Raw genomic sequence first — 26,533 nt, 5'->3', positions numbered from 1 at the left:
TGGCCAAATAATATATAATATGTATAAATATAGACAAGTATATAATATTTTTATTGTAAAATAAGATTAATATTACGTTGAGAGATGGTCCTCCAAATATATGTAGTTATGTAGATTGGGCCACACAATTGTAAGATGTATTTAAAAGAATGGGGGTTGTGAGTGTACTTATTGTGTGACTATTTTATTATTAGGTAGCGAAAGGATCCGGCTTTCTCGCTTCTTCAAATCATTCATCACCCCACAAACTTTCATTCATCTCTTCTCTTCTCTTCTCTTTCCCTGTTCATTGTGCTCAACTACATCATCATCATATCAATTATGGGAAAGGATTGGTATTGGTCTAGTAGATCTTCCAAGAGAAGTAGTAGTATTAGTAGTGCTACAACAACAATATCACAAGCTGAACCACCACCACCACCACCACCACCACCTTCCGGTTGCATGTGTGCCGTCTTTCACTTGTTTCATTTCCATCCATTTCATCCCTTCCCTACCACCGCCGCCGTACATCACCAACAAAAGTCATCACCACAAGATCTTCCCCTTCCCCAAGGTATGTATCTATATAGCTACATTCCCTTCTTTAAACTATATACATTACACTTTTTCTTATGACTTGATTATGCGTTATTTTCATCAGCACCTAGGAATAGCTTGGAAGAATCACACCATCTTTCTACTACACAACCTCCTTCACATCTCATCGAACAACAACACTTCAAAATTCCAGTAAGTAGTTTTTTGTTCTAATTAATTAACCACACTTGTATTTTGTTTGCGTTTTCATTTTTAGTATTTTCTGAAACAGAACAGAAAAAACAAAATAGTAAAGTACAGTCTTTTTTTTTTCTTTTGCAAAATTTTTAAAATAAAAAAGAAATGCATTCTTTAGTTTGCATCAATTGTTAGTTTATGAATGTGATGGTTTGAATGGAAAAAACTACTACAGAAGAAGATACAAGTGATGAAAACAAGTAGTGAAGTTGACATGTGTTGTTCATCAGTGGAATCTCCTGGGACATCAGCAAAGACACCAACATTAGTAGCAAGGTTGATGGGTCTTGATCTTCTACCTCCACCTTCTTCAAACTTGTCATCACCCTCTTGTTCATCTTCATCATGCATTTCCACACCAAATCTGCACCTCTTATCCAAACACAGGAACAGCACTGATTGTGTTATTGTTGATCACTCCTCACCAAGAACAAGATCAGATCTTGACTACTATCACCACAGGCTCTCCCTCCAAATCAACACCAACAACAACAAGGACGAGGATTTGGAGATGATGCGGTTCTCATCATCATCATCATCATTACTCTCAAAAAGGAACAAACATTTTGATGACAACCATAATAATAATGTCTCTAACGGCAGAACAAGTTCTTCTTCTTCATCATCATCACCAAGCCATTTGGCAAGGCAAATTGTGAAGCAAGTTAAGAAGAATGTGATGATGAACAGTGGTAGAAAAGTTGGACAAGACATCACCAACACAATCAAACAAAGAGAACAACAACCTGTTACCCAAATCAAACTTAAAAAGAAACTTTCTTCCAAGCCATCATCACCATCACTTGATAATCATCATGATTCAAACTCATCATCTTTTTCTCCAAGGTTAAGGCTCATAGAAACCAAAAACAACAGCCATAAGCCACCAGCTGTTCCACCACCACCACCACCACAACAAGTGGAAGAGCTTCCAAGAGTTTTGATAAGGCCAAAGGAAGAAGGGTCGTTGCAGCAGAATCAGAAATCATCATCATCGTCAGTGGCAAAATGTAATAAGAAGGTGAACAATGAAAAGTTCAGCTCAGCATCAAGGCTCAAAAAGCAAGAGGAGCCATTCATAGTTCGACCAACTTCACCACCAACAACTAGAACCGGTGACATCATCATCAAGAATGCCACAAAAACCCATCATAAGAAGACTCATCCATTGTCCAACAATCTTCTCAATAACATCAACACTGTCGTCCCCAACCTTTTCCCTATCAAGACTGAAGCTTCTCCTCCACCAACCAAAATTAATCACAATAAGAAGCAGGTAATAATTAGCCATATGTACTTTCATTCTTTCAGGTGTTTTCTATTCTTTTGTCCATAAAAATGTTTCAAAATTATTCAGGACTAGCCATTTACTTCAAAGTTTAATTATATGTCCCACCTATTTTGGTTTCTAACATTTGAAAATATATATTTGTGAAGTTCTTATTTTTCATAGACATACTTATATTTTAAAAACTAAAATTTTAAGTTATATATGAGGTCATATTTAAAAACTATATATATTTATATAAATATTTGAGTCAAACACTTTTGTTATTATCAATCAAATTAAATAACAGAATATTTGAAAATGTTAAAAATATATTATATCAACATGTATGTGTAGACCAACGGTAAAGTTTGTTAAATGATTCAACTTTTGTTTATTTTCAGTCAAACTTTTTGTTTGTTCACTTATTTTAACGATTTTGGAGTTTCTTCTAATTTTTTGTTATCATGGCATGCACAGTCAGAGGTATGTGACAAAAGTAGCCCCCAACAGTTATCTAGTTCTTGGAGCCATCATCACAGTCACAGGTACAAACAAGAAGGGATAATAAGCACACTCGCCACCCGAGATTTCAGCACAAACGACATCGTTCAAGCCAAAAGCACTAACCAGAATAATGCATATTCATCATCATCCACCACCGGAGAAGAACTTGCAGCTGCTGAATCTGAACATCACGGACCAGAATTTCAGTATATCACAGGAATCCTAAGCCGTACTTTCAACAAGGAAGAACAACATGCCACAACAACAGGTCAACGCTTCTTTCATGACCTCGAAGAACACCCAATTTTGAATTCTCATGTTTCCACTCCCGAAAACGTTAAAGATTGCATCTTTTCGATGAAACAAAAACTGGGTCTGCGCTGGAATCGGAGGTTGATGTTTGACTTGGTGGATGAGGTGTTAATGGAGGTTGTTAGGCCTATAAAAAGCGAAGAAAAGAGTAGGCTTTGGTTTTTGCATGGGCGTTGTTGTTGTTATTACCAAGGGACGGTTGAAGGATTAATGGAGAGAGTGTGGAAGAGGATAGGGAAGTTCCCATGCAAGAGGTGTGAGTTTTTGGAGGACATTGATTGGTTGATAGAATCAGAGGACATGGAGAAGGTGAAGGTGGACGTTGAAGAAGGTTTGGAGGAAGAAGGAGAAAGGTTGGTGGCAGAGATTGAAGGGAACATATGGAACACATTAGTGCATGAATCCCTTATGGTTATGATCACTGCCTATTAGGATGCTATTTACATTTTACAATTGTAATGTAAAAATGCCAAAAAGCAAATAAAAATATTCTTGTAATTCACAATTGCAATTGTATATATCATAATTTGTAGAGTTATTTTTATGAGAAATTAATAATTAAAAATTATTTAATATTTTTTAATTATTAATCTCGTATGAAAAATAACTACAAGTATAAAGTCTAAGATTGAGGATGCTTTTCAATAGAATCTGTTAGCTCTTTGAGCTGTTTTTTTTTTTTCTTGTTTAGCGAGAAAAAAATATGAAAATAATAACTAAACCTTTTTAACATACTTTAACATCTTGTTTACTAGCATTTGAATGATCTAACAGAACATGTGTTGTGAAACATTGTGGAAATGGAACCTGCAATAGGGAACGGCGTCGTTTTGGAAGGGAAGGATGACATGGGCCACAGCGGTGTCACGTGGGTTGTTCACGTGAGGAAGGAAGAAGGCGTTGGAGTTGGGGTTTGAATTGAGGGTAGCCCTTGGATTGTAGGGTCACACGTGGAATTTGACCCCTCGACAGGACTGCCGAATTGATTGGTTATAAAAGGACAAGATTTGACAGGGGAATCCACACCCTACTCTCTAGCTAGCTACTATCCTTTGACACTTAACCTTAACCCTCCCTACCTATAGTAGCTACATCTCCTCTTAAGTAATCTATAACATCTATTCATTTGTTTCAAGATTAGTACACATACTCGTATATTGTATTGTTTTTAGATAATTGATTGGAGATAAATTTTACGTAGATATTTTAAATAAAAACTGATTATATATTTATCCTAGATAAATTTATATTTTAAACATTTATATGTAAATTAAATTAGTCCAATTTGATGTAACAAGTATCTAAGTAAATCGAATTTGATTTACTAAAGCAGAAGATATATTATATATATTTTTTTATATTTATTTTTTTTTGATAAATCTAATAAGTCTAATTAAATTTACTTGTAAAAATTCAATCAATTTAATTCGATTCACAAGTAAATTTAAAATTAGGCTTTGAAAATATTCTATTTTAATAAAAACTTGTAAATAATAAAAAAATTTAAACTTAATCTACTTGTGAACAATAAAAATTTTATTATTATGTGGATCTAAATCGAATTAGACTGATTAAATTTACCAAAAAATTTAATTCATATTCCAAAAATGATGCAATGTGTCTTATGTCTTAATAAATCAAACTGGTCTAATTTGATTTATTGAAATGCATGTAAAATTAAATTAATTTAATTCGATTTACATATAAATACTTAAATAGAGTTTTTACAATTTAATTTATATAAATTTATTTAAAAAAATGTATAACCAATTTTTATTTAGGACATTTGCATAAAATTGATCTCCAATAAATTTATTGATGTAAATTATCCTTATTTTTACAACAACGTCTTTTGTTGCTGTTTAATTTATTATTCATGGTTATTATTATTTAACTTGTAACTTTAAGTAATTTCACAAATTAATGAATAGTATATTTGATCTTATTGCAGCCCTACACCGTCACCAATAATGATGTATAGTATATATACTATATAGCACTTCTTCCTTGAAGATCACAAGCATCAATTATTATTGATGAATATGTTAGGCAAGATTAGAAGAGTGCACAAATAATCATCGAGTTATTCTAATTTCATACTAAGTTATTAATAAATCTAGAAGATATAAGAGTGATAGAAATCAAATAAGCTAAGGCAATGTGTGTACACAAATCTCTTTTGTGTCCACATTTATTCGATATATTTTTTTATAGAGGAAATATAGTGAGTCAATGGAGTATCTGTATAATGTGTATAATGTGGATATAGAGATGTTCGATTTAGTAGGATATTAGATGTTTATTATCCCTGATACTCGGATGGTTATTCTGGAGAATATGTGTGTATTGTGTTTGAGAAATTAATAGTATTTTATTCTAAATATTTATTTTTTTTAACTCATATTAAGACAAATAAATAGTCTATTATAGATATTGTACAAATACTTTTTTGGCTCTCTAACGATATTCTTTTCAATATTGTTTAAATGAGCAAGCGGCTGTTGGCGGTTAGACATGGTTTGCCACAAAAAAGGTAAAGCCAACTTTTTCCCTGATATTTTCCAATTCATGTTCCATTCAATGTTAACATTATACCAGATCTTGCTTTTTACTTCTTTGAAGATTTTGTAAAACTTTAGCTATCATATCTTTATGAGTTTGATTTTACGTACTATATATTAGTATAAAATTTACACTTTTATTTAATCAGGAGACGGAGTGGGTTTATAAAATCCAATATCGTTAAACAAACATGTCATTACACTATGCAAATATTTTTTGTGACAGATAAAAAATGAAAAAGAGTATAATAATTATAGCTTTGAAAATTTGACAATTTATATTGGGTAGAATGAATTATGTTTACAAAACAACATACAGTTATTGTAAATAAAATGAACTAATAATGCTTACAACATTGTACTTATTATAAATTAGTATTAGCTTTATATAATTCATTCAGGAGAAATTTTTTCAATCAATAATTTTTAGTATTTTTTATTATTATTTAATTAATATCAATTTATTAATTCACATGTACAAATTTTAAATATATGAGTACAAATTTTATTAATTTATGTTCATAAATTTTAGTAAATTTAAATTTAAATTATGTTTCTATATATAAAATTATTGTTGTATTATTACTGACTAAGTACTAATTAAAATAAAAATATTTCCTAACTACATAAATTAAAATTATTCAACGCATAATAAAATTTTTTAATATATTTATTAAAAACTAAAATTTATATTTTAATTCATATTTTATTAAAATTTTTATTATTAGCCTCTTAAATTAATCTTTTATCCAAATAGTTATTCATGATCAATTAATGCTTGTATGGATGTTGTTGATCCTACCGGTTTGACCAAAGTAAACTCTCGTTTGCCAAGATACATTTGATTAGACAAAAATATAAAAATGACCTTGTATGCAAAGGAGAAAACACATTTATAAACTATAAAGAGGGAGAGATATGGTTGCATCGCTTTTTGAACTAGCTTAGGTAGGATAGGATAAAAAGGGGAATATGCTCAGAGAATCATATTCTCTTTGGTTCTTACCGCATGGAAGTTTGAGATTGTAACGTAGCGCAGACATTTATATCCAAAAAAGTAACCTTCTCTTTTTTCTGAAATATATATTTTGGGATAAAGTTTTCTTTCTAAATTTTAAAAGCAGATTTTGCACGGCATGAACACATGAACTTTAATGCTAGTCCCCCACCCTCTTTTTTTTTTAATCCTTAAAAAAAAAAATGAGCGTTGAAGTGAAGCCCAAGACAGACCTTTTACTTTTTTTTTTTTCCTTTGTCTAACTCAAATAACAAAAATTTCAGGCATTAGAAAATTAAAAGTATTATCAGCGAAAAATCAATTATTATATAAAATGTTGCTATTTTTCAGCCTAAATTCAAAAACATATATATATAATTTGTTTATAGTGAGAAATTTTTTGTGTAAATTTTATGTTAGTGTAAAATTAAATTAATATGGTTAAAAAAATGAAGGATACAGTATATATGATATTTATTATATTTAATAAAATTTCTCAATTTTATTTATTAAATAGAACAAATAAGGGTTTACTTAGGAAGCAAAGTTTTTTCATTCGAAGTTAATTAATTTTTATTTTTTTATTATAAATCTTAAAATTTAAATCCTAAATTTTAAATCTTAAATTTTTAACTCTAAATCTTAAATTTTAAAAAAATTAAAAATTAATTTTATATTAACTAATTAAAAATTAATTCTTTATGTTTATTTGAAATTAAACTCATATTCAATGGGGGCTTGACCCCACCATACTCGTCACTGACTATATTCTTTGCAGCTGAAAATATAAAAGTAGATTAATGAAAAGAAAATCCATTGATATATTCCATCTTTATTAATATATATAGCTGATGTCACACAAATTTAATAACTACCTGATATGGCAGCTATGAATCCTGTAATAGAGTAATGTGCATGTTACTATACCACAAAAAAAAAAAAAGAGCGGGAAATTTCAAACAGCAAGACACAATAATGAATAATGATAGTAATTAATAGGGGTGACATGCATACATGTGGATTTAACTGTATTTCAGCATAAATGGTGGAACATGGCAAGAGATATCGAGACTATGAGATCATTGGCTATCACCATTTTCATCATTTATATATATGTTTTATGTTTCTTGAACAACATATATATTACATACATATCACTTGTTGCTTGCGCTATGTTTGTTTGTGTTTTTTTTTTTTTTTTGGATTAAAATAAAAAATAAACTTTTAAAAATTTACATTTCGAACAACTTAATTCTTAAAAAAAATTATATTAATGAAGTCTTCAATAATAATAGATGTAGATATATTATCTTTATATTAGTCTCTATAATTAAAATAAAAAATTTTAATTTAAACGTAATTGATTCATATCTATTATTATGGAGGACTTTATTAATATTTTTTTTCAAAATTAATAGTTTAAAATGTAAATATTCAGAAATTTATTTATTAATTTGTTGAATGATGATGCAAATAGCCAGCTGGTTTTGTTGTTTGTGATTTTTCTGGTACTATGATGAACACTAGTCTATTTTTAGGAGGGTGGAACTGAAGTTTGAAGAGATGATGATTAATTGAATCATTCAACAATAATGAGGTCATTCATTAGAAGAAAAAAAGGGATCACTGGAAAAGCTGACAACTCCCTTTAGCATCAAAAAGGAAAGCAAAAGAAGTAGAAATGACAAACTTTTTTGGCTATTTTGGTGCAAATCTGTTTTGATTATCTTTACTACAAACTTTTTCAACACTGCTTTCTACAATAGATATACATGGGAAAGATAAGGGAATAAAGGGAGATAAAAAGAAAAAGAAAAAGAAAGTTATTTATTTATTTATTTATTTATTGGGAATGAGGATGGGGATTTGGGGTGGGTTTAATTTGTTTAATGTACACGATCTCACCATCTACTACAAAGTTCCATCTTTTTTTCTTCTTTTATTACCATTTATTATTATTATTATTATTATTATTATTATTATTATTATTATTATTATTATTATTATTATTTCTTTCAGTTAAAAATTATTGGAGGAAATATATATGAAATAAATGGAACTTCTTTTGGAACAAAGTTCAATTCTCCATTAGAAAAATTGAAATAATAAATGAAATGGAATTTATTTTTAGTTTAAAAATATGAGTTGTTCTATAAAGTAATCATATTATTTAAGATTTTAAAATGTATGTATATATGTATGTATTTTTTGCTTTGAAATTAATTAATTTACAGGAATGCTTGAGAATATAAAAGGATATATAAAAAATGAGATGATTATTTTTGCAAGATATATTTTAATTATTGTGTAAGGTTTATTATCGATAAATAATATAAGAAAAAGTATAGGTATACAATGAAAATATTAAATAATGTGAATAATGGATATATCAGATGTTCAATTTGCTAGGTGTGCGGATGATTATTCTAATATTAAGATTTAAGTGAGTAATTTGAAGTGTACTATGATTTACTTGAATTAGGTCAATTTTAAGGCCCATTGTTCATATTATTCAAAAAAATCATTGATTACCTATCATAACCTATAATATATAATATAATAGCTAGGCGATCATCAGATGCATGTAACATTACAGTGGAATGCAAGTGAAATGGATATAGTCTTGGTAGAATGTCATGGATTGAGTTCAAATTAAAGGTCCGCCTCTCGTATGATGAGTTTCCATGTTAGGAGGAAAAAAAAAGTTGATTTTCATCTATAAGCTGATGAACATTTTACCTTTTTAATATGACTAAACATATATCTCTAAGGATGAATTAATGTATATATAAATTTTGACAAAATCATGGTAGAATGAAATAAATTAAACTAAACCAAATTGGATTGGTCTAGTGCTTAATTCATTAGTCCGCTTAAGTAAGCATAAGATGTTTGAATCTTGCCTTATACTTGCAGTAACGAATTGGCAAACCTTTAAATAGAGCTGAAATCTGCGACAAATTAATCCTTGGTTTGTTGAACTAAAGGTTACAGTGGAAAAAAAAAAAACTAGCTAGCACAACTCACAATTCTCCAATAGTTGTTAGCTAGTCATATATATGGTACATAATTCTCACACTCAATTAGTTTTAGTATTAACGTTGCAAGTGTGAGTAGTGTATGAAATTAGCCCCACGTTAAAAAAAAAGAGATTTAAATGAATAAACCATTAATTTGTTACTTTAAGATTTTAAATTTAATGTAGTATCTTCGCTTGATTTCTCCCAATCTCCGATGATTAAGAGCTTATGTTTATGTTCTCTTATTTGACTCCAATAGATCAATTGTAAAGATTTAGAGACCAAAATTAGACACTAATTATAATTTAACAACCAAAGATTTTAACAACCAACAATCTGAGTCAGACAGTCACTATTCCCATAATTTATTGCTGTACTATTCATATTTAGTCAGTATTAATAACAGATTGTGACTGAAGTGTAGTTATTGAGGAGTCAGGTATGTTTCCAAGTATAGGCATTATGGCAAATAGTCACACTGAGATTCTTAATTGCAAGAAAAACAGAGTAATTGAATTCACTTCTCACTAGCCCCACCAACAGTTGGCACCTGCCACCATTTTAGAGTACACTCTTGTCTTCTTATTCTTCTTCCTTCAATCATAGATTGATGCTAACCTTGAAAGCATGCATGCCACACATTTTAAAATAAAGCATGCTTACAATTTTAAGAACTAAATTGAATCTGTGTCTAATCAGTGGTTGGTGACTTTATAAATGATCCTGAATGAAATAAATAAATAATTCAAGAGAATGTTCCATGGACCATGCACCATTGTCCAAGACAAAACGATTGATTTAGACAAAGCTTTTCAGAAGACAAGTTATAATACTATGCCATGGTTTTTTCTTTTTTAGTCAAGTTGGGTTGAATAGCCCTCAACTCTAAATATTATAACATCACAATACTCATGTATACTATATACTCACACACACAACATAAAAGATTTTTATTCACTAGAAGTGGATCAGTTTTTACAACACAAATATTGGAGGCTAGAAAATTATCCATTCAAAAATTGTTGTCCTTTCTTTTTTCTTTTTTATGGACTTGAAAATTTTAAGTCTAACAAGATTTTTTTACATTGTTTACATTATCCATGAGGATATTGTTGGGCTTGTAGCCATTTTCATGAAGACATGTTTGGAAAGATAAGTCCTCCCAGTGCATCAAAATTCATACTAATATATAGCTTTTTTGGCCCCTGTAATCCATGATCAGGTATTTAATTTCAGTAAGATGCTATAATGAAGTTGACAACTATGGTTTGTTAAAAACATAATCATTATTTTAATTCTACAATTATTTTATCTAAATTAGAAGTATTCTTCCACAGGAGGAATTTTCAAACCAAGACAGACAGACCAATCCATGAATGTGTTATTGAAAACAATGCAGAACTTTCATATCATTGAAAGATATAAACATTTCTTCATTCCATGACTCAAAAACTGAACCCCTTTCATATTATTTCTTAAATCTAGAGCACAAGCCAAAACTTGAGACAGCAAGGCAAATTGAAATTACATATGGAAATTACAGTTGAAAGTTTTTGATAAAAAAAATGTTAAAAAAAATTAACAAGAAGCTCAGCATCACCTAAGCTATAGTTTAACTACAAATGGAATATGTTATAACCAAAAAATCTGAGTTCTATATTGAAGCAGATTCTAGTAAGAATTGCAAGATAGCATCCTTTGTAGGCATTGCAGGAATGGCACCTCTCTCAGTTACAGTGATGGCGCCGCATACATTTGCGAAATATAGAGCTTTTCGCAGCTGTTTCTCATCCTGCAAACAGAGAAAAAAAGCATATACTTATATTCAACTACTATGACTTCATGACATCTTTAACTCAGACACCTAAATTTTAGGGTTAGTTTAAACTTTTCGCCATACTATCTAGTGCGGTTCACTGAAGGAAAGTTTATGTATAGATGTTTGGTGTAAGGACAATTCTGTCTGTATGCATGTCATGCTATAAAAATCTCAACCATGCAAGATTTTAATGGAGATGTTGAAGAGGGATTAACAGGAGATAATAGTTCAAATCCATTTGAAACTGCTGATTTTCATTAGCAAGGATTAAAGTTTCTCAAACTTCAGTTTCTTTATGCCTTGTCACAACATGCCCAAGTATTATGGGCGAAGCGATGCGAGCTAGACAAAAATATTGAAAAATATAGGAGTTGTCACCAATTTTTATTATGGAAAAATAGGAAAAACCTTTAAATTTATAAAAAAAAGACAGATTTTTTAGAATTTGGATTTGGGATTCTAAGTATGTGTAGAGAAGCAGCATGCAACTTTGGCTAAAAAAAAAATGATATCCCTCCTTTGCAAATGCATAACTATACCCATTTGTATTACTCTTAACCTAAAATGTACTTAATGAAAATGATTCAATTCGATTTTTGATGTCATTTGCTATTCTTAATGCAATCTAATCCTAATTGATGCATAATATCTTTTTCTACTTTTTAATTTATTTTTAGATATATTAGGACAAAATACGGCGTTCACACCTTGTTTCCTTCACCAACATTAGAATCCATAAAATATATATGCAAAGGCTAGAGAGGAAAATGGTACAGAAAGAACACCAGATTGAAATGTCTTTCCCTGTTCCTAGTCCCTACAGCACTATCAATATGCATAAATAATTTAAGTTTCCAGCATCATCAATTATCAAAATTAAACAGAAAAATTGCTACTGAATTTAATCTAGAATTAGAATGAACCGAAACTTCTAAATACCTGAAGAATACTTGGGTCAGAAGCCAAGTTGTAGAGAAATCCACCGACAAATGCATCACCGGCACCAGTTGTGTCAACAGGTTTGACTTTAACACCTCCAACTTTGCCCCTGAATTCCTGCATGAAATTCAGCAATCAGAATTCGTTGAATCCTGCATCAGTTCATTTTGTACCGCAATATCACATTACATTAAGAATCTCATTCACAAGTGACCACCATTAACACAGTCCACTCGTACTATTCCCTTATAGAAACATGCAGAAATGATAAATTGTGCTTTAAATTATTTCAGCATGCATACCTTGGTGTAATATCTACAACCAGATGAGCCTTCAGTAACAATTAGAAGTTTGAGATTTGGATGAAAAAGTTTCGTCAATACAACATTATCATCATAAGGATCATCACCACCCGTCAAAAATGTAATCTCTTCCTCACTTATCTGCATATATATAAGAAAACAGCACATCAGGTCTACTAAGAAAAATGACAAACTTTCAAAATTAAACATTTGTGATTACAATTAAACAATTACTGTAGATTGTGCTAGAATCATAGCCCAATGTATTTTACCTTTATGACATCGGCTTGATCCCAAATACTCATTATGCCCTTGCGAGCAGCCTCGGCTGATGGCCATAGTGCTAATCTCAAATTTGGATCATAAGAGAGAATACTACCAGAATTGCTGGCAATTCTCATAGCAGCAAGATGAGCTGACTTGCACGGCTCGTCAATCAAGCTGATGGAGCCATAATGGAAGACTCTAGCCTGAAATCAATGTTACATATATGAGGCTTTTAAGCATAGGTTTAAGGCCACAATCCATAAAATACAAACAGAAATTAAAAATACCTTCTTTAAAAGATTTATATCAAGTTCTGATTCATGAAGAAGCATATCAGCACTTGGATTCCGGAAAAACAAGAATTCTCGTTCACCGTCAGCTCTAAGTGTAACAAAAGCTAATGCAGTTCTAGCATTTGGGTCAAACCGCATGCCAGACATGTCAACATTGTTTTCCTTCAATATGTTGGCCAACATGTAACCGAACTCGTCTGCTCCAACCTAATACACAGATTGCAAGAAATAAATATATGATTTCTATTCAGGGTAAATGTCCAAAATCAGCCACAGCCTTCTTGAGAAAGCATACTCGGCACAACATGAAGGTTTGAACAAAATTCTCTATTACAATGCACTTACAGATGGTAGAAAGTAACTAAATGATCAACTGGACCAAGAGCAAGGATAGTAAACCAAACCTTTCCGACGAAAGCCGATGATCCTCCAAGTCTAGATATACCAACAGCTACATTGGCAGGAGCTCCACCGGGAGCTTTCTGAAAAGCCGGTGCTTCGGCCAGCGACACTCCTCCCACTGTTGGCACAAAGTCTATCAGCAGTTCCCCAAAGGAAACAACCAGCGAACTTGTTTCCTTTGCGTCTTCTTTTGAGATATGATTTGAATTACCTGCGAAAAGGCCCTACCTTCAGATTTAAACCAACAACTCATTCTTTTTGCAAGCAAAAATGTAATTACGTGATGAAAATGAACAATTGGACACTTCAGGATACTGCCATTAATTAGGTAAGCTGGTTAAAACTATAGAAAGCAAAATTAAAGTTATATGCTAATTAGTTAGAACCAGAAGAACCAACTCATCTGTATTCTGCTGTGTGTTCTTTCCTCCCAAATTTTGGATTTGCATATTAAATTAAATATGCCACTAGCAAATATGACGTTCAAGTACACAGATATCAAATACTAACATTCCAAAAGAATCATTTTGTGATCACAACAAAGGGTCAAGTTGCATGCCCTGGTCTAAATCACATGGATCCCCCCACACAAATATATGATCCAATCCAATCATAATTTCCAAATGAACTATCCCACAAGAGCATCAGAGAAATGCAACCAGAAAGTGGATCAAATAAAGACAACTCCATACATGATGATTTTGACTTTGCATGGAAAATCGCAGCTCCATAAAGATAACATCACCCGCCCAGACACAGAAGAACAGAACAAAACACAACACACTCTACAAAGGTTTCCAATCAGATTTAGCTCAACAAATCAGAAAAAAAAAAAAAAGAGAGCATAACCCAACATCACAAAACCTCAAAGATATAATCTTTAGCCCGAAAAACACACTCCCAACCTATAAAATGAATCCCTCCAAAGCTTCAACTGATCGAAAACCAACCAACAACAATAATAAAGCGTGAGGAATGTAAAAGAGAGAAGAGAGAAGAAAGATGAGAAAACCTGAGTAAGAATTGGCCATTTGATTTGCAGAGTGTTGCATAAAAACAAGGAAGAAGAAGAACAAGAACAAGAAAAAGAAGCAATGTTAAGCAGTTGTGCAGAGAGAGCGAGAGAGTGTGTGTGTAAATGGAGGAAGGTACAAGGTAGATGAAAAGAAGGAAAGAAATTGGTGAGTGACTCGCTTTTAATATAGAAAACTAATAAAACGCACTCTCACAGAGAGAGATAGAGAGAGAGAGAGAGAGAAGAGGTGACAGAATGGAAATGGAATTCAACAACAATGAGGCAGCCAGCCAAAGCACACAGTTTCTTACTACGTTTTTATTTTCCTTTTCCCCTTTTCACTTTTCTTCTTCTTCAACCTCTTGTCAAATTCTTATTTTTAAAATGTTCTACATCTTCAACCAAATTAGATTAACTTTTTAGTTTACTAATCTGTTTAAATCAGTATCGGAGTTCCAATTTTTTTGATGTATGTAATAATTTTTAGTCAATAATAAATTTTTAAATAAAATTTTAATTTATAAAAAATTAATTCTCGTTTATAGTACACACTAAAAAATATCATAGAAACTTAAAAAAATTCTACATCTTCATTTCTTTTTCATTCTTTTCTTTCCAAAATTTTGTATCAAGCCTTTTTTCATATTTATATTGTAAAATATTTTATATAATTATTTATATAATTATTTATACAATTAAAATAAAAAATATTTTTATTAGATATATAATTAAATATATTTATAAAATTATTTTATAATATATATCTTAGCAATAAATATGATTTTCTTAATTTGTAGTAGTCAGTTTAATATTTCTGTTTAAAAAATACGTTATATTATATATGATTTTCACACAACTACATTTATTTTTCCTTTATTTCATGCTATATATATAGATGCTATAGTCGATATAGAATAAATTTGTGGATGAGTTGCACTAAATTTTTTTAAAACTTAAGTGATATTGAAAAAATTTATTAATAAAATAATATTATGCATAATATAGTTTAATTATAATCTAGAATATGTGTAATTTTGGACGCTTGTCCCGTTAACTACAAAAAAAAATACGTGTAATTTACTTAAAGAAGCTTGTATGAGGATAAGAATTTTCAAAGTTTGATCAATTAGTATATTCATATTCACCAACTAGAAAGAAAGCAAAATGGTTTTCGGTTTGGATAGACACACAGCTTCCCTTCTATTTAATCTTAGTATTCAACATTCCTTGAAAGGTGTAACTAAGACGAAAATTATCTACTCAAATATCTCCGAATGTTTCTCCTATAATTTTACAAAATTTTTAATTAAATTTTTATGATTTTTTTTAATTAAATTTTGATATTAATTTTTATTTTTAATTAATTTTTTTATAATAATTAATTTAATTATATAAAATTCAATTAAAAAATTGATATAAAAACTCAATTAAAAAAATATAAGAATTTAATAAAAAAAATTAATATAAAAACTCAATTAAAAAAAATATAAAAACTTAATTAAAAATTTTATAAAATTATAAAAATCAATAAAATAATTAAATTTTTTTAATTTTATGCGTTTATGAGCATCTAAACGTCTGTTAAGCTTGGCGTATTTATTTATTTATTAAAAAATTTAATAATTAATCGAATTTATTATTTTTAATTAATATTTTTAATTATTAATTTTATTTTTTAAACTTAATAATCTAATAATATATTTTTAATTTATATTTTAAATATTTTTAATTAAATACTGACCAATATCCAGCATTTTTCATTTATTTGTCTTTTCCATTTAAACCATAGATGGACAAGAAATCCGTGATTATTTGCAAGGAAAAAAAGGTGACACCTTTCAAAATTTACGATTATATATTATCATTTTTTATTTCAAAGCACTAAGTGAATAACGTCTTTTGCCAACACCAATTTAATTTTTTATAATTTCCATATAGTACATCTAGCTAGCAAAGCATATATTATCATGGCGGTGAGATGATGATGAGTTATATAAAATAAAATATTTTTTTATTATTTACAGTAGCTCTCAATCTAATAGACTTCGTTATAAATTAAAATTTTATTTAAAAATTTGTTACTAATTAACAGATTATTATATATATAAATTAAAATTTAAACTTTGATATTTATTTAAATAAACTAATAAATTAATTAACTACTGAATCAATCTAAATTAATTATACAAAAAGTTAAAATATATGAACCTAGGATTTTCTCCTTTCGACCTAGATTCGTGTATAGTACTGACACATTTAAGAATTAAATAATTGGGCTGGAGCCCACTCACATGCTTTAAACAAAAGCCCATCTAATTTGTAAATTATATAAAAAGGCCCATTCAGTTTCTTTTTTATTTTTCTGTTTTCACTATTTCCTTGTAAATTTCTAAAGGTAAGAATGATCATATCTCATATATTGTGAATTTGTGACATAGTAATTATTCATTTTATTTTAAAAATTATTATTTATTTATATTATATTTAATATTTAAAATATTATAGATGTAAAACATATAATAAGAAAAACTTCTTATATTAACTTTGGACAATGCTATATTCTTGAGTTAAACGGCACCTTGCAAAAAAAGTTGATGCTTGATGCACCAACTTTGGACAATGCTTGACGCTTTAAATCGTAGTTTGTTTTATGCTTATATTTTTAAATATTAAAAATTTATTTCAAAAATTGAAGTTCCAGAAAGAGATAAAAAAAAAATCATAAAAATAGTAGCATGATGTGGTCTTGAGATGTTTTTGACTTATTGTCAACGGAACCAAAACCTAAAATTGTGACGTCTTCCATAGAAGAGAGTTTTGGGCTTTTGGCTTGCAACTTTGCATCATCATCACATATTGTATCAAATATAATACACAAGTAGCACGTTTAAGTTGTTGAGATGACATATTAACACATTTTTAATAATAATTAAAAATATTAATTATACATTAAAATTAGTCATCATATATTTATGTATTTATACAATTCTCCATAAATTTATTTCAAATTAAAGTATGTGGACAGAAGAAGCGCTCAATGTAACAAGAAGCTTTTCCTGAACCATGTGACATTATAGCTACATTATTGATAGTTTAATTTGTGAAATTTAATTAGATTTTTTGTCAGAAATTATAATGGTGGTTTAATGTTTAAAAAAATGATGAAACTTACTAGCAATTTCAACCAAAAACTAAACATAACACCACCTCAGTTAACAACAAAAATTCTGACAAAATCTAATTATTTATTGTACGTTTTGCTTTGATAATACATACAGAATGCAAGGAAGGCATAATAAGAAGAAAACGAAGGTTCACACAAGCCAACCATTATTGTTTTTGTCATGGCTGCTCTGACCATCTTGTTGCCTTGTACCACTTGCTTTTCCCTCCTGATTATGATGCCCAAACATGCTGCACCAATTTGTATGTAACAAACATTAATTTGGTTAGCAAAATAATTAATATTATAGAGTGTATTGTCATGACTCATGACAGATTTTAAACTAAGAAAAATGTTATTATATGCTCTACTTTTGTATATATATCTTTTACTTTGTTAAAAGTGATTCATAAGAAGTAAGAGAAGATAAAATATTTCTTTTAGTGATTACTTAGATAAAATTAAAAACTGTAAAATAATAATTCAAACAAAAACACATATTAAGTTATCTAATAATTTTCAACGATATATTTACATAAAAGAATTAGAAAAAAGATATAATAAAAGATGATGCAAACTTAATTTTTTCTTAATTTATAAGGTTGTAATCTCAAAAAGTGTTTGTTACTTGTTAATGCAACTATATATAATTTATTTTGGTAACTAAGGGAGAGAAAATTGAGATTTTATGTGAAATCAAAAAAGTAAATTAAGAACGTAAAACATAAAATTTTAACAAGATTTAAATCATAAAATCGTCTATAAATTTTGTAAAATTGATAGACTCATTTAAAATTATAATATCAAAAAATTTTAAGAATTAAATCAAAATTCTAGCTACTGTTAATTGCAACAATTTAACTTTATCTTTTTCAAAGTACAAAGTGCAAATTTATAAGCAAGAGGTATTTTTAGTTGTGAGCGATAGGCTCTTTTGTATGTGATGAGATGTTAATGAGAAAAGTGGATATACCGTGTGTTGTTTAAGACCGTCTCAGACTGGAACTGATTAATGGCTTGTACTTCATTCAACTCATGAATAATAGGGTTGTTGTGCTCAGCAATGAGGTCTGGGAATTCATCTCTTAACTGCATCATAAGTTTTCAAAATGCAAATAAATTTATTAAGAGGCCTTATATATAGCAGGAATTGAAATACCCAACACTTTCATATTATTTATTTATTTTATAATTTTAAATTGCATTTAGATAAGACATTTTTTGTTGGTTTCAAAGTCTATGTCATGAAACCAGTTGTTCCTCGTGCAAGAGTAACTTCTAAGCTTAAAATTATGTTGAACATTTTTTTATTTATAAAATATATATTTAGTTATAAAAATATTTTTTTAACGATGATAAAAAGGGATACGTGAATAATTATGTTTTTAACAATTTTAAATTAAATTACAAAAATATTCAATATTTTCTAAAAATAGTACAATTTGTTTTAAACACAGCAGTGAAATAATGCAACTTTAATATTAACACATTAATTAATTAATTTATATGTCCAATGCTTAAAGGGAAAAACCTTGGATTTCAACTTTTTGTTGAGCTCCTGGTCCTCGTGCACCTGCCAATATTAATAAGAATAAATAATATATGCATATATAATTAGAACAATATTAAATGACCAATATTTTTTTTTTAAACGGTTACTCATTAATATTTAAAAATGTGAACTAAATATATTATTAGATTATTAGACTAAAAATAATGACAAAAAAATAAATTATAGTGACCCAGGGGACAATGGAATATTTAAATAAGTATTTGGATTCTAGGGATAATAAATATCTCATGTCATAAAATCACTCATCCCAACAAAATCAAACTTTTGAACTTTTGGATTTAGATCTCTAATACCATGTTATGATACTACTCATCTCAAAAAGTTACGTTGATAGGAAAAAATAACATTAATGATTATATCTCTAATACTCCTTAAACTTCCATTATACACATTGTACAAATATTCTATTGACTCTTTATACTTTTTCTTAATTTAATTTAATTTAATTTTGTGATTCACAAAGGAAGGGTGCTCAAGTTACCTTTTCACTTAATTCTGCCTGTCGTGTTATGAGCTTCCTCATCTGCAATTCAAAAGCACACAATATATAAATCAACCACATATAATATATATAAATTAAAAGACACATATAGGTATATATATTAAAATGCATGCAACCTAGGCCACCACACTATATTATATAGTATGATAGTAATTGTTATATATACATGGAGCTGTCGAGCCTGTGCAAGAGTTCTTTCTACTTGTTTCTCAAGGTTCATCAGTTCCTTCATGCCAAGGGGCTCAAGTTCTTCTCCTTGAAAATGCCTTCAATTCAAACACCAAACCAAACTATATATTGTAAGCATCTAATTAATAACATTCACAAACATGTTTATTTACTATCCTTAGCTTGTTTAGTTTGAGTACCACATGCATGTTTAGTTACATATATAACTATTTAAGTATTTTTTCTATTCACTTAAATAGTTTGGATACATAATTTCATAACATATTATCAGAGTTTCTATTTATGACCTAAAGATTTAGAATTCGATTTTTATTGATCATCTAAAAGTTTCTGGTATAAAACAAATATAAAAAAAATGATTTTTGAAATTTATAGTCCTCCCAGCACTATTATAAAATTCAAAACCCTAAAATATATCTGAAGTATATCACATTATAGTTTACCTTTGTGTTCGCTCCAGAGATTCATATTTTACCTTTAATTTCAAGAATTCCTGGTACAAGCTCTGCAAGGCACATCACCAATAATAATAATAATAATAATAAATGCTAAAGCACTATATTTCTAAAAATCATTCTGGTCATAATCATAATCATAATATAATGGTTAAAATTTAAAGGGGAAATTAAAGAACGAACTAAAGAAGGAAAAACCTGTGATTGCTGATCAAATAAATTGCCAGTCTGTGACAACTTGTTGTAACGACATTGGCGATACCTCTCAATAATTCCACTGATGCTGATCATCATCAAAATTAAAAAATAAAATAAAAAACAGTAAGTAACTGGTAAAATTATTATTTTAATATGAAATACAATAATTAGTTTGAAGTGTACATTGGACCATGGTAGCAATAATTGAAGCAAAACATGAAACAAATAAAATTGGACCACTAAATTATACCTTGAGATGCATCTGATTCTGAAACAACAGAACAAATTGGAAGAAGTAAAGAAAGAATGAAAGTGGATAGTGGCCATGGATTATATATTCCTTAACAAAGAAGAATAACCTCACTATGCAGAATTTAAACGAAATATACATGTCCAATAGGATAGTGATTATGCTAAATAACAAAAATTTTATTAGTTAAAAAAAACTTGGTTAAATTTAGTTTGTCTAGCATATTTTTTAAGTCAAAAATTTATGTGAAGTTGATAGTTGAGAGTTGTTAGATGATAATTTAGTCAAATTTATCAAATCATTTAACTATTGACTCATAATTATCAACTTTACATGAAACTAAATGTATCTGAATTTTTATCTTTTTCTAAATAATCATAATTACTTAGCAAAAAGTATATACACACTAAATAGCATTAAGAAATTAAACCACTTCTATGATAAAAAAAAAAAAAAAGTAAGATTATGTTATGTGGAGCAGATAGGAATAATAATTAAGTATTAGTTAATTGCATGATGATGAGATGAATTAAAGAGAGAAAGAAGAAAAAGAATAAGAATTACTCAGAACTGCTGTACTGAAAAAGCTTGCCGCGACTAGAGAAGATGATGAGTGCTACTTCAGCATCACAAAGCACTGATAATTCAAAAGCTTTCTTCAACAAACCACTCCTTCTCTTTGAAAATGTAACTTGCCTGTTTATCTTGTTCTCTATTCTCTCCAGAACCACTCTCCCTCTTCCCATTATTCTTCTCTCTCACACACTCTATCTCTCCTTGGCTACCTTCTCTCTCTTTATATATTCAAACTCATAGCACAGAATTAAGGAATAATAACACAAAACCACATGCATGAGAGACAACACAGCAAAGCACATATCTCTTCAACATCATAACACCTTATCTATCTATCTATTTTGAAATTTGACCACCCTTAAGCAAACCTTGTTTCTTTATACTGTACTGTCTGTGTTTTCTTTCTCATCATATTCATTACTTTTGTTACCAACTAAACATCCATGGTGGGGACTCCAAAACAAAATAGATAGACAGAATAATATAATTATGTGTATTCTTTCGCCGACTAATTCATTAAGCATCTCTTTTTATTTTACTTGAAATTCATTTTTTGATTTAAATTATATTTTAAATTCTCTTTTTTGGAAAATTTAGGTTTTGAAAAAAGAGAAAAGTTGTGTAGCGCGTATTTAAAATTAAAAGAGTTTAGGACAAATAAAGAATAAAAAAGTGTAATTGAGAAAATGATAACCTTGGATTTTCTCCATTTGTATGATGATGTCTATTTTGGAAATTGAGAAATGAGAACCACTTTGACAGGCAGAGACATGGGGTGTGTTTGGTAATCACGTTTGAAGGAAAAAAACACGTTAGAGCTTCTTGAAAGCTTCACTTTTTTGTTTGGCTAATTTTCTTCTTTACAAATGCAGAAGTGCTTTTGTTCCTAAACCAACGTTTACAAGAAGCAATAATTTCTAGCTTCTCCGTTGCACTAACGTGCTTTTAGCTAATACCTTCAATATTTATTTTTCTTTTACCAACTTTATCCTTTATACATATTATTGCATTATTTATAGAATTTTTATTATTCCTCTCTATATGAACTCTTTTTTATTATTTTTTATCAATTTTTTATTTAACATTATATATTTTTATAGTTATAATTTTTGTATATTATATTTATTATTATCTTTTTATAATAGAATTTATTGATTCCATTAGATAATAATAATAATAGTTAAAAATTATAATATACTAAAAAAGAGTACTAAGAGTATTAAAAATATACTATATAAAAAATATATAAGAAAAAATATAAAAAAAATTAAATATGTATAAAAAAATAATATTATAATTTAATGTCATGTCCTTTTAAGTAATTATCTATCTAAAAGTGATTTTAACTAATATTATCCAAACAAAATTTATTTTATCAAAATCAATTTTGGTAAAGAGTTGCCAAACATAAATCATGTTGACACAAACTTACTTTTATCCAAAATCAATTCTATAAAATTACTTTTATTCAAACTCCAGTTTGACCAACCACAATCCAAACACACACATGGTAGTTGGGAAGCCATGTCAAGTATTTATACCTCTTAAGATAATGAAAAGGGACGTGTCGAACAAATTAAAGGACCATGGAATCTGTAAGCCTATAAGACTTCATTTTCAATAATAAATAACCATTGAAATGGTTGTAATTAATTAATTGCAATTCATTATTAAATCTGTTAGACATATAATTTTAATATGTTTTATATTGATGATAATGTAAGGGTTTGCCAACCATTTAGTTAACAATGGTACATGATTCCCAGTCACACAAGTGTGTCACTTCAATCTCATCGTGTAATCTCCAATTTATTTTATTTTGTTCAGCTTTTTTAACTTTTGCTCAACTTTAATTAACCCTAGTTGTTGGACCTAAGAGAGACTACATGAGAGAGACCTAAGGGGGCCACATTCATTTGACCTAGCCACGTTTCAGAACCTTATTGCCTCTTTTCTTGTCCTACATAAGCATTCTTCTGTTAGCCTGACGTCATTTCGCATCAAATTGATACTTAGCCAATCCAAACTTGACACGTTTCATCATCCCAATCAGAAAGTAGTTTTGATCAGAGACCATGACTCTTTTGTATAGAAGACACAGCAGAGGAAAATAGCAAAGTGATATTTGAGATTGGGTGTTTGTATAAAAAAAAAAATTTCTAAGGATTTAATTCTACCGAAAAATTTTTTAAGATTGAAAAAATTATACCGTCTTGGTTTTTATTCTCTTTTTCTTGAATTACTCGTCACTTCATGACTGACTTCATATATAATTAATTAATTATATAGCCTTTTATAATGAATTAGATAAAACAATGTTATTTTAGTTTTAATACTAAAAATTTGACTAAACAGCGTCGTCATTTAATTTTAATAAATCATAAAACATCTTATCTATCTCCACCAAAAATATATGAACATTAAGATTAATTGATATTATTTATTAAGTATTTAGTGTCAAAATTAACTAAACAATGGCATTTTATTTAGTCTAATATAAAAAATAATGTATCAAGTCACTCACGGGATGAAAAATAATTCGATAAAATAAATAAATAAAAGACTAACATGATATATTTTTTTAAATTTTAAAATGCTTTTGGTGCAATTAAAATTTCAAAAATTTTTTGATACTAGCGACAAATTTCAAAAATTATTTTAAAATTTGTATTAAAATATTACGAGCTACTTAAATAAAGATATTTTTATATTTTATATTTGATATTTTTATTATTTTTTATACAAAAATAAATTTATGTGATTAATTATTGTTATTTATAGTTTATATTTTTTGAATATATTTAATTAAGTTGTACCTTCTAATTAATTATTAAGTAGTGCACAAATTTTAAGAGATAATTTTGTGTTTGTTTCATTCCATCCGGCGTTAGGAATATGTGTTAGATTAAAATAATATATTGAACCAAAGAGTATTAAAATAATACATTGAACCAAAGAGTTCTGATATATCTGAATTGTGGACCTCCATTTCCCGTTTTGGGTGCGTTTATCCACACACATGATGATACAAGGGTAATTAGTGAGAGAATAAAAAGTTAAAAACTAAAAAAAGAAAGAAAAGGATATAAAATATGAAATAGCACATAATAGATTTTTGTTAACGAAAATATAGTTTTGAAAAATGAAATAGTCATCGTTCAATTAGATGATAAAATAATAATTTAATTAATCTATTAGTCTTTATAATTTTTAATTTTATAATTAAATTTTTTTTGTATCAAAAAATTTAAAATTAATAAAATATTCTTTTAAAAAATATGTGATAAAATATTTAATTAAATTTTTAATTATTATTATTTTTAATTTGTAAAAGAATATTTTATTAATTATACTAATAAAAATTTAATTACAAAATTAAAATACAACTGAAAAAGAAAAAAAATTATAAAAACTTATTTATAAATTTAGTGAAATTATAAAAATTAAAAAAATAATTAATCTAGTGTAAGACAAATTAACAAATGGAAGAAATATAGAATTGAAGAATCATAAAAATTTTGTTGAGAAAAGAATACCAATGTTAAAAAAAAAGAATACCAATATAATAAAAAAAGAAAAGAATACCAATGTAAAAAATTAAACAAACTTAAAAAGAGATTTTTATTTAAAAAAACTTGTTAAAAATATAATCATTATTCATACTATTTCTTTTTATCATCTTAAACTTTTAAGAGAATCGATTCCATCACATAAAAAATTACAAATTCACTCTCCTAATACTCTCTTCAAATTATACTACACCCATATAGTCTATGAAGATCCCTGTACTATTGAACAACTTGCCAACAAACATGTAGAGATAGTGGTGATCAAGCTACTTTGTTTGCACAAATGCTCATACATTTGAATGAGAATCTGAAAATTGGACAACAAGTGTTAATTAGTCATCATGCTACTTATTCTGTGTTAATTCTGACCGCATAAGTAGACATGTGATTATAAGATTGAAGTGGAAATGAACAAATGCGATGAACTTGTCCCCAATTCATAGAAAAAGGAGGGGCCTAGCTCTATTCCAACTTGGAACAATTTGGAACCGTAATAATTTTTTTAGGTAAATAAATTAATGTATTTATTTTCTTTATAGGGGGACATATAGGTCGTGGTAATAATCAAATCAGATGGGGATTTGAATGATGTAGAAGAACTAAGAAGAATTAGAAAGTGGGGATAAGGACATGGTTATTGGAATTCACCATGATGGGACTCAAATGATGCTTCATTAATTATTAGTTGATTTATATTAGTTTCATCCCCCCAAGCCTAATTAAAATTCAATCACCTTTTTCAAGTTATGGGGATAGAGAATTAGATATGAATATTCTGTTATTAATTCAATTAAGCAGAAATATCTTGAGATAATGATGGTGATGATGATCGATACACTCAAGCTTTTCCAACTCATGTTAGATCTTTTTATAAAGAAGCACATCAAAAAGAAATTTCAATTCATTGTATTTATCAAAAAGGAAATTTACACGTTTAAAGAAGCATAATTGGTCAATGGTTCAACTTTCAGTTATTGGGTATGAAATATTAATTAATTAATCAAGAACAGGAAGAGTATTTGTGGTAGCTATAGTAATATTTGGTAGTTTTAAATTAAACTCGTGAACATAAATCAAATTAAGATGAAACAGTAGTGGTTTCTGACAAAAGGGTTGTTATTGGAAACTTTTTTCAGAGAAATGTTTATAGCACTGGCACAAGAGCCAAATCAAAATGTTTAAACTATTTTGGATAAATTATACTCATTTCTACTAATTAAAATTTAACCTAACCCTCTTTATTTATTTTAAAATTGATTTTTTATATTTATAAGATATAAAAATATAAAAAAAATTGAAGGTTTATGACAAGCATTTATAATATAGACAAATAGAAATTTCATTGCACATATTCTATATATTTTTATTCCTAGCATAAAGACAAATATTCCCATGATTATATTTGGGGATAATTTACTTCCCAATATAAATACTAATAAAAACTTCACAATAGTAATCAAAACTGTATAATTAAGTGTTTGAAACACTTTTGAGAATTATTCGCACATATTTTTTTAAGGATACATATATTATAAACAGAACAAGTTACATATATTGTTGTTAAGAATTCTTAAAAACTT

The 26,533-nt window shown here is 28.2% G+C and overlaps 3 protein-coding genes across 3 annotated transcripts; 1 reads left to right on the top strand and 2 right to left on the bottom strand.

Moving 5' to 3' along the window:
* The first annotated feature begins 315 nt into the window (after positions 1 to 315).
* LOC130983210 (uncharacterized) lies at positions 316 to 3,335 on the top strand. The gene is made up of 4 exons (XM_057907403.1): positions 316 to 556; positions 644 to 732; positions 953 to 2,053; positions 2,525 to 3,335. Exons 1-4 carry the CDS (start codon positions 322 to 324, stop codon positions 3,293 to 3,295), a joined length of 2,196 nt encoding a protein of 731 aa, XP_057763386.1. The 5' UTR covers positions 316 to 321; the 3' UTR covers positions 3,296 to 3,335.
* A 7,373-nt stretch (positions 3,336 to 10,708) lies between these two features.
* LOC130983256 (probable fructokinase-7) lies at positions 10,709 to 14,772 on the bottom strand. Its single transcript, XM_057907464.1, has 7 exons — positions 14,476 to 14,772; positions 13,466 to 13,674; positions 13,056 to 13,268; positions 12,774 to 12,971; positions 12,502 to 12,642; positions 12,200 to 12,316; positions 10,709 to 11,233 (listed from the first exon to the last, which is right to left on the bottom strand). Exons 1-7 carry the CDS (start codon positions 14,513 to 14,515, stop codon positions 11,096 to 11,098), a joined length of 1,056 nt encoding a protein of 351 aa, XP_057763447.1. The 5' UTR covers positions 14,516 to 14,772; the 3' UTR covers positions 10,709 to 11,095.
* Positions 14,773 to 17,472: 2,700 nt separating this feature from the next.
* Positions 17,473 to 21,839, bottom strand: LOC130982667 (truncated transcription factor CAULIFLOWER D-like). The gene is made up of 8 exons (XM_057906715.1): positions 21,373 to 21,839; positions 20,559 to 20,643; positions 20,349 to 20,410; positions 19,883 to 19,982; positions 19,696 to 19,737; positions 19,173 to 19,214; positions 18,615 to 18,730; positions 17,473 to 17,892 (listed from the first exon to the last, which is right to left on the bottom strand). The coding sequence occupies exons 1-8, from the start codon at positions 21,552 to 21,554 to the stop codon at positions 17,793 to 17,795; spliced, it is 729 nt and encodes a 242-aa protein (XP_057762698.1). The 5' UTR covers positions 21,555 to 21,839; the 3' UTR covers positions 17,473 to 17,792.
* Between the last annotated feature and the right edge of the window lie 4,694 nt (positions 21,840 to 26,533).

The sequence above is a fragment of the Arachis stenosperma genome, chromosome 5 (genome assembly GCF_014773155.1).
Source record: "Arachis stenosperma cultivar V10309 chromosome 5, arast.V10309.gnm1.PFL2, whole genome shotgun sequence".
Classification (NCBI taxonomy): domain Eukaryota; kingdom Viridiplantae; phylum Streptophyta; class Magnoliopsida; order Fabales; family Fabaceae; genus Arachis; species Arachis stenosperma.
This window is presented reverse-complemented; position numbering and strand designations above follow the sequence as displayed.

Bases quoted from the DNA above. Each gene is read 5' to 3' on its own strand.
- LOC130982667 (XM_057906715.1), bottom strand. From the start codon at position 21,554: ATGGGAAGAGGGAGAGTGGTTCTGGAGAGAATAGAGAACAAGATAAAC. The intron at 19,983-20,348 runs GTAAACTATAAT...TTTGAATTGAAG, and splicing joins TCTCTGGAGCGAACACAAAG to GCATTTTCAAGGAGAAGAAC. The intron at 17,893-18,614 runs GTATATCCACTT...AAATTGGTGCAG, and splicing joins ACGGTCTTAAACAACACACG to CATGTTTGGGCATCATAATC.
- LOC130983256 (XM_057907464.1), bottom strand. From the start codon at position 14,515: ATGCAACACTCTGCAAATCAAATGGCCAATTCTTACTCAG. The intron at 13,269-13,465 runs GTTTGGTTTACT...TCTGTGTATTAG, and splicing joins CATCGGCTTTCGTCGGAAAG to GTTGGAGCAGACGAGTTCGG. The intron at 12,317-12,501 runs GTATGCATGCTG...AATTTCATGCAG, and splicing joins GTTGTAGATATTACACCAAG to GAATTCAGGGGCAAAGTTGG.
- LOC130983210 (XM_057907403.1), top strand. From the start codon at position 322: ATGGGAAAGGATTGGTATTGGTCTAGTAGATCTTCCAAGAGAAGTAGT. The intron at 557-643 runs GTATGTATCTAT...TATTTTCATCAG, and splicing joins AGATCTTCCCCTTCCCCAAG to CACCTAGGAATAGCTTGGAA. The intron at 2,054-2,524 runs GTAATAATTAGC...TGGCATGCACAG, and splicing joins TTAATCACAATAAGAAGCAG to TCAGAGGTATGTGACAAAAG.